Raw genomic sequence first — 7,496 nt, 5'->3', positions numbered from 1 at the left:
GAGAGAGAGAGAGAGAGAGAGAGAGAGAGAGAGAGAGAGAGAGAGAGGAAGAAAAAAAAACCCTCCACATTCTGTGGATTCTTGGGAGAGCGCCAAAGTCCCAGAATTCCACATGCCACACATAAGGTTTCAATTAAGGCCGAATCCAACGCTCAAATCAGAAAGCTTTCTTCCTCCTGAAAGGAGCCTTTCTTTTGACAGCTAGAGGCTGAAACAACCATAACTCAAGGTGACGGCTGTGCTGCCGTCCTCTCAGCTCATCATGTTTATCACAGATTTAGAGAAGTGTTAATTCCATTGAAAAGTGTTACTGAGTTACAGTTTGCAGTAAATCAAGCATGCATTTTTAGTTTAGAATGTTGTAAATGCATGACTTTATTATTGAAACATTCTGTAAACTCTATACGGGAGAGTCTTAGGGCCAGGCAAAAGGAAAACAATGAGAGGAGGAAGATGTTTTAGTTAGTAGTTTGATTCATTCTGAAAAGTTTGACGTTTACTCTTAAAATTTTAACTTTATTAGTGTTGGGGTTAGTCTAAGGTAAAAATCTTCCTCCTCTCATTTACTTCCCTGCCTGGCCCTGAAACTAATCCGGTACTTTAGCGCTGCAGTCTGTCACAGCCTTGATTGTCAAACCAGATCCATGAAAAGCATGAGTCAAGTGTCAGAGAGAGGTTCTCTTCTACTGACGCCAGAAAGTGCTGCGGATGTGGCCTGAACCGTTTTTACCGGAATACAGAAATTAAACGGTTATTTGGGAGCTTGAAGGTTTCATTTAATACTGTGACTGTCTTTCTTTCATGATGTACAAAATCCAATGGAAAAAGAATTGTGTCTGCTTTTTGTCGAGGGAACCAGAGAGATGCTAACTTCAAGGTCCACAAAAATACATCATCCCTGCAAAAGCTGCACTTTGTGTGTCATGCCAATATCATGCTAAAGCATGCCAGCACACTTATCTAAGATGGAGAACACGGTGCAACATTGAGCCTGCTAGACATCAGCATGTTAGCTTCACTGTTAGCATTTAGCTGAAGGCACAGCTGTGCCAAAGTACGCCTTCACTGCTGAACACAATTGAATGGAAGATCTCTGTAGTACAACTTTCACTTTCTGTACATTAAATATGCACAAAGATCTACATGCAGACTAGGACACCGTCAAAGTAAGTGTTTTTCCACACTGCAGTTATTTCACATCATAATGCAGTTAGGGAGCTGGAGAGTCAGAAAGAGAAATGAGTCAGAAAGGAGCCACAAAGAATATTTGCTGAATAGCTGCAGCAGCGTTGCATGCTCTGGCCCATCTTAAACAGAAACCATGTGCTGGAAACTCTGATTCAAGACAACCGGAGCTATAATGCATAAAACACAGCCTGCAGACACAGACCAGTTCAACTCACACCGACATATCCAGCGCTGATTCGTCAGAAAACGTGTCGATACTCGTTTCTGATGAAAATGTTTTTAAGAGACCATAAAGCAAATATGTAGCCTGTATGTGCACAGGTGTGTGTGTCTCTCTCTCTCTCACACACACACACACACACACACACACACACACACACACACACACACACACACACACACAGAAAAAGAGACAACACATTCAGTAGGTTTTCCAATTAGGAAATTTCTTTAATAAAGAAATCATAGTATCTCTTAAAGCTGAATAATATCTAATCAGATTATAAATACCCCCCCCCCCCCACAGCCCGTACCATGTACCTCAATTACATGCTAGTAAGAAACATCTTTCTGATCATCTCAGTCCTACGTCGTATAAAAATCACCAGGTAAAATGATTAGATGGTCGTTTCCACCTATAGAGCATCTATCAGTACATATAAAAATAAGTCTCATCAGCAGAATAAATAGATGCACCTGAAGACTGCTTCATCCAGCCGGTGTGACAGGGATTTCGTCCTTCATCTTATGCTGTGTTCAAGTGCTCTTCAAAACAAACATGAACCAGGTATGATGTCAACATACAAAGCAGAGGAAAAAAAAAACAAAAAAAAAACATGCCGCTGAAAAGTAAAATTCATCCGGCTCGTTCATTCATTTTGGAGAGGGCGGCCTCTTTCAGGAACACCTGGACGCGACATTTGTTATTATTGCACAGTGATGACATCACAGTTTCTCCCCAGCAAAATGTTGAGAGACAAAAGGGAGGTTGGTCTTCGGGTTGTCAACCCCCCTTCACCCTCGTCTCTCTCGCCTTCATCGTCTACACTCCGTTCTTCACCAGCTCGTGGACTCCGTTCCCGTCGATCATCAGGGTTGCATGAAACTCTCGTCCCTTCACCAGCTCCTCGAGGCCCTTGAAGGAGTAAACGACACCATCAGGACATTCACCGATCGTTCTTTAGGAGAAATTACTTATTTTATTTGGGAATTGTTCTACACACACCTAAGAGCAAACCTATGCACATTTGAGTGCTGACATTTTGGTGCTAAACCAATGGATATTATTCTACAGTTGTATAACATCATAGGCTATAAATCACAATAATATTTTATCATTCATTAACATTTTAATCATTGTTTTACAAACATTAGAGATCTAACCTTTTTTTTTTTTAAAAATGCATTAGTAGTGCACCCTTCTCTGAACACAGTAACGAGTACCAGAGTCCATGCATTTATGTTTTATCTGTCGGAGGCTCAGTCGATGTGACGCAAAGGATTGTGGGTCAGAATAGTCAGAAAAGTAAAATGCGGCCAGATGCAGTAGAACATCCTGGTGTTTTTAAGATACTGCATTTGACATATTATTTTTTCTGGCATACTAAATAGTACAGTAGTGTGGGTATTGGAACGCACCCTTTCGATTTCTGTGTGTGCACACGGTCCTGCAGTCTCGAGCACTTTTATGTGGATTGGCGGAGCTTTTTGTAGCTAAATTGGATCAACTGGCTTTCAATTTACGAGGACAGTGGGATTCATCATTATAAAGAACACAGGTGCGAACATTAACGTTTAACGCGTCATGGATCTGACGTAGACTTTTCTTACGACCTTTCTCTAGAACAAATTTTAATGAAATTTGGTGAATGAGGCTCATTGTTAGAGGTTGTACAAATAATTTCAGGCCGACAGCAGAAGCAGAACAACATCTAGAGTTCCCAATTAGGCCTCGCCCTCCTTACCTCTCCCCCGTAGGACACCAGCGGGGAAATCTCACATTTGATTGGCAGGTCTGTTCCGTCCTTCAGGCTGCGTAGGGAAAGGAACAAATCAGAAGAAGAAGAAGACAAAATGAAACAGAATGAGTGATTGTCTCATGAGAAGGGCGGCGGGAGTGTAGTTGAGAGAAGCAGCTGTACATCCTTGACACAGCTGTTCTTCTACTGCGGCCGGCTTGTGGTTAGAGTTCAAAAGTCAGAGGATTAGAGATTCATCATTCCCAAACATGACCAGTGATTAGCCACCATGACCCGTAACAGACTTCCTCTAGAAGAAAACAGAGGAATGACAGGGAATGTGGTTGCATCTCCTGCCAGTGCTTCTAACAAGAAAACAGGGGTAAACTTGCCTCCACATTGCCGTCACTCAACATGTTTATTTCTAGATAATCATTACAGACAGCGATCACTAATCACCAAGTGCTCCAGATGTTTTTCTGAGCAGCTGCCCTGTATCATTAGAATAAGGAAAGGAAAAGCTGAATGATTGAGGAAAAGGCATACCCTTAAAGAGCCAGAATAACATTCATTGCTGCCATGAATGTTACTGAAGCACATGCTCATTTATTATTATGTCTTGAAAAAAAAAAAAAAAAAAAGCAGGTGGATTTAAACTCAAAGGCTGACTAGCAAGCGATGAACGGCTGGGCTTGTCGTCACGATTTTGCACACAAATCAACAGCTTCATCATCTATTGCAGAGTTGCCACTGTTTGCCAGAACGGTGCCCATTACCCAGCATGCAACACATTATGCGTATTAGTAGCAACTTTCTGACGGGTAAAATGATCCGTCAGCAGGTCGTTATGACATGTACATCATCTGACCAGGACGCGGAGAGCGCTGTGTTTTTCAGTCGTCCGAACTGATCCTCGCTGTCATTTCCTTCATCACAACTGGCTCTAAAGAGACAAGAACAAAAATGGCTGCCGCCTGGCGTGCGTCCACGCAGAGTCCTCTCGTCAGTGGTAATGAAGGAAAGGGGATCAGAAGTAATGTTATATCGTGTTAACACGTCTGAGCGAGCGAAGAAAGAAAGCCAGAACCCCATCACCATGCACTCAGTACTGCAGGGGGATAATAATTACTTTCTGTTGCCATCATCTGTGAAACGGCCTGCTGCTCCGTCTCTGGAAACATTTCACGGGACACACAGGAGCAAGACCAAACATGAGAGGGAAGGGGAAGTGAGAGTGTGAGGCTCAAAGAATATTATGTCTATAACACAAACAAATAAAACAAAAAAGCCAATGTTTGTACAGTGTGGGGAGTGTTGGGAAGGTGGAAGTGACCACGAAGATGTGTGTGTGTGTCTTAAAGTGACATGACATGCTGCTGTGTTTTCAGCAGGCTGTCTGTGGTCACCTGGGTATGGCGGGCACGTGTCTGCCGTTCTCGTCGATAAAGTGGCCCCCGGCGTTGAGCACCCAGCGGTGGTGGAGGGACATGAGGGCGTGTCTGGCTGTGGTGGGCGTGTCCTTTGCGTCCTGGCTGTCTGCATTCTTCAGCGGGGAGAACTCGTCCTCCCGCAGCACCTCGTACACAACAAACGTCCTGTTGGACACACGCACACGGCGGCACATCATCACACAGGCAAACACAGCGGAGAGAGGACACGCAGGATTTTACCAGAACACTGAAAAAAAATTTAAATCACAGGAGGCGAAATCTTTTTTTAAAGACAAAATGTGAAGTGTGATTTAAGTGTGCGGATATCTATTCCATCAGTTTGAGTCTTTTGATACTTCCAGCACGTTATTTAAGATAAAGCCGGTGGAGCGGTGGTTGTCCTGCATTTACCTTCAGAGACATAATGTGTGTCAAAATACCATTTTAATCTAAATTAAATATTGTCTGTCCTGGCCCAGACTTAAGAAAACATATTTGTTCGGTACAAAGCCCTTCAAAAAAATCACTCCATAATCTTTTTTAATAAGTTTTTCAAAGAAAATGAGAATAATGATGTAAAAATTCATTCCCCATTCTCTAATCGTATAATATCACATATCGCAATTTGAATTTGACTCATTTTTTCTAAATTGTTCAGTCCCATTTTAAGCTGAAACGATTAGTAAATGTGCAGGAAATGACTAAGAAATGGATGATTTAAGAACTGTGTCCTTTGATTTACATCTTCTTTTTGTAATGATTGTGTATTGGGAACAGAAAGTGGGCCAGTGTGCTTCATGTGATCGAGTGTGGCCACGACGCCAAAATCACCTCACGGAGCAGCGCTGTTGTTGGGAGCTGGATCCAAACTAATATGATGCATTAAATAGTATAGAAGCAGATTTAATTAGCATTATTATTGACTTTTTCAACACTTGGCAGGTGAACAGCAGCCATACATAATATACAGCACATAGTATGGCCACACACTATGAGATCCTCTGTACTGACAAAGACCCGGAAAAAAAAAAAGCAGAACTTGTTGCAACGTGAGTCAGCCCATCTGGATTCTTCTAAAGCTGCCGGTCTGCCAGTCCGGGCACAACAGTAATCCGTCTCCTCGGCGACACAGAACACCATTTCTCATCCTCTTTTACTTTGAAATACAACGAATAAACCTCGAAGGAAGCCAGACGTGTTTTTCCATCAGTCCACCATTACGGGAATCCTTTCATTAGATGTATAGTTCTATTAGTAGTGACGTGAATCAAAGCTGATGTCATGCAACACACTGGAGGAGGGGGAACGAGTGAACAGCTCATAAACCTCCATCTTCCTGCAGAGAGCTTGGCTCAGGCTCAGTCTGCTGGATCAGACCACAGAGTAAAGGCAGGACCGGGGCTGGTGGATAGGGATCGGGACTGGAAAAAGAAGGGGGTCGGTTCATGCATGGAGGGACCGATCGAGGACCAGTCAAACCCAGAGACCCGGAGGCCTGCCAGGAGAACATATGCACTCCAGCCACCTCAAAGGGAGCATAAGATATTCATTGTAGTCTCAGTACTTTTAAGGCCTTTTAGTTTGAGGCGAGAGGCTGCCTGCTGATGCCGTCACACACTCTGTGAAAAACACACACACACACACACACACACACACACACACACTGTAACTCACTTGGCAAACTGGAAGATGTCAAAGACGAACTTTTCCATTTTAATCCCATTTGGTTTGTCTGGTTTGATTAGTTGACCCTCCGTATCCACGTATGGGATCTTCTTCTGGGCCACGTGGTGCTGCAGCTCTGGCTCGTACTTCCTGATGTACAATCACAGAATGAAGCTGGTTCATTGCAGCACTTTGACTACTTAATAATAATTACAATAATAATAATAATAGTGGTGATAATAACAATACAAATCATTACCATAATCATAGTAATCATAACAAAATACTACTAATAATCATGGTCATAATAGATCAAATAATAATAATATTGGCGTGGAGCTACTGTTCTTGCTGCAAGAAACCACAGCTCCTTAAAAAACAAATATTGACAGAAAGGAGCACAAACTGCATGAAAGCCATAAAAAGGTGCCACAGGCGTGTGAACGTTGTGTCTTACTGTACGACGTCTCTGAGGAAGGAGAAGCTGAAGAAGTGATTGGCAATGTTTCCGGCGTTGAACATCAGTCGACCGTCAGCGCTGCGCTTCTGAGCGGTCGCCAGAGTGATCTCGCTGTACTCCACCACCTGATAACGCCCGTCCACCTTGCAGACCACACCCACCGCCTCCGTCGGGTTGGTTTTCTCCACCACCTAGAAACGATGACGCAAAATGATTTATTACAGGGTCGGTAATAATCTTCAAAAGCACTTTTTGATATTTTTTTGTTGAAGTTCTCGTTTAATCCTGACTGATATCAATAAATCAAATGCTCTGACAGTCTTGGTTTAGCACTGAATGGTTCAGGGCCAAAATACATCTCTGATCTGCTGCTACTTTATGAACCATCCCGACCCCTGAGGTCGTCTGGGACCGGTCTACTTTCTGTTCCCAGAGTCAGAACTAAACATGGAGAAGCAGCGTTCAGTTTTTCTGCTCCAAATATCTGGAACAGAAAGCTGTAGGTCTGCTGGTTGCTAATGACAGAGTGGAGTCCTGATGAGGGGGTTGGTGAACAGGGAGGGGGGTGAAGCCACATGAACGGTAGTGGAGCTCAGTAATTTATGACGGGAGGGTGGGACGCTGCTCTGATCTGATCCTTCCATCTCTGCTGCACCGCACAACTCATAATGTCAAACAGGACGATCTGAAGTTCCAGAAGTACGGTATTTAAATATATTCTGTGTGTGAAAAACATACATACATATACATATACATATATATATACATATACATATACATATACATATATATATA

The 7,496-nt window shown here is 43.0% G+C and overlaps 1 protein-coding gene across 3 annotated transcripts in view; it reads right to left on the bottom strand.

Moving 5' to 3' along the window:
- Positions 1-1,618: 1,618 nt before the first annotated feature.
- Positions 1,619-7,496, bottom strand: part of uap1 (UDP-N-acetylglucosamine pyrophosphorylase 1) — a 16,863-nt gene continuing 10,985 nt past the window's right edge. Inside the window, exons 5-10 of one of the 3 annotated variants that reach the window (XM_031868331.1) lie at positions 6,699-6,892; positions 6,251-6,391; positions 4,553-4,741; positions 4,276-4,317; positions 3,153-3,219; positions 1,619-2,323 (exon numbers count right to left, since the gene is read on the bottom strand). In XM_031868331.1, coding sequence (XP_031724191.1) covers positions 2,231-2,323; positions 3,153-3,219; positions 4,276-4,317; positions 4,553-4,741; positions 6,251-6,391; positions 6,699-6,892 — 726 coding nt within the window. In that variant the 3' untranslated portion in view covers positions 1,619-2,230. The remainder of the gene's footprint in view (positions 2,324-3,152; positions 3,220-4,275; positions 4,318-4,552; positions 4,742-6,250; positions 6,392-6,698; positions 6,893-7,496) is intronic. The other 2 variants (XM_031868330.1, XM_031868332.1) reach the window with 2 other exon arrangements.

Source organism: Anarrhichthys ocellatus, unplaced genomic scaffold (genome assembly GCF_004355925.1).
Source record: "Anarrhichthys ocellatus isolate YVR2014 unplaced genomic scaffold, GSC_Weel_1.0 scaffold42, whole genome shotgun sequence".
NCBI classification, from domain to species: domain Eukaryota; kingdom Metazoa; phylum Chordata; class Actinopteri; order Perciformes; family Anarhichadidae; genus Anarrhichthys; species Anarrhichthys ocellatus.
This window is presented reverse-complemented; position numbering and strand designations above follow the sequence as displayed.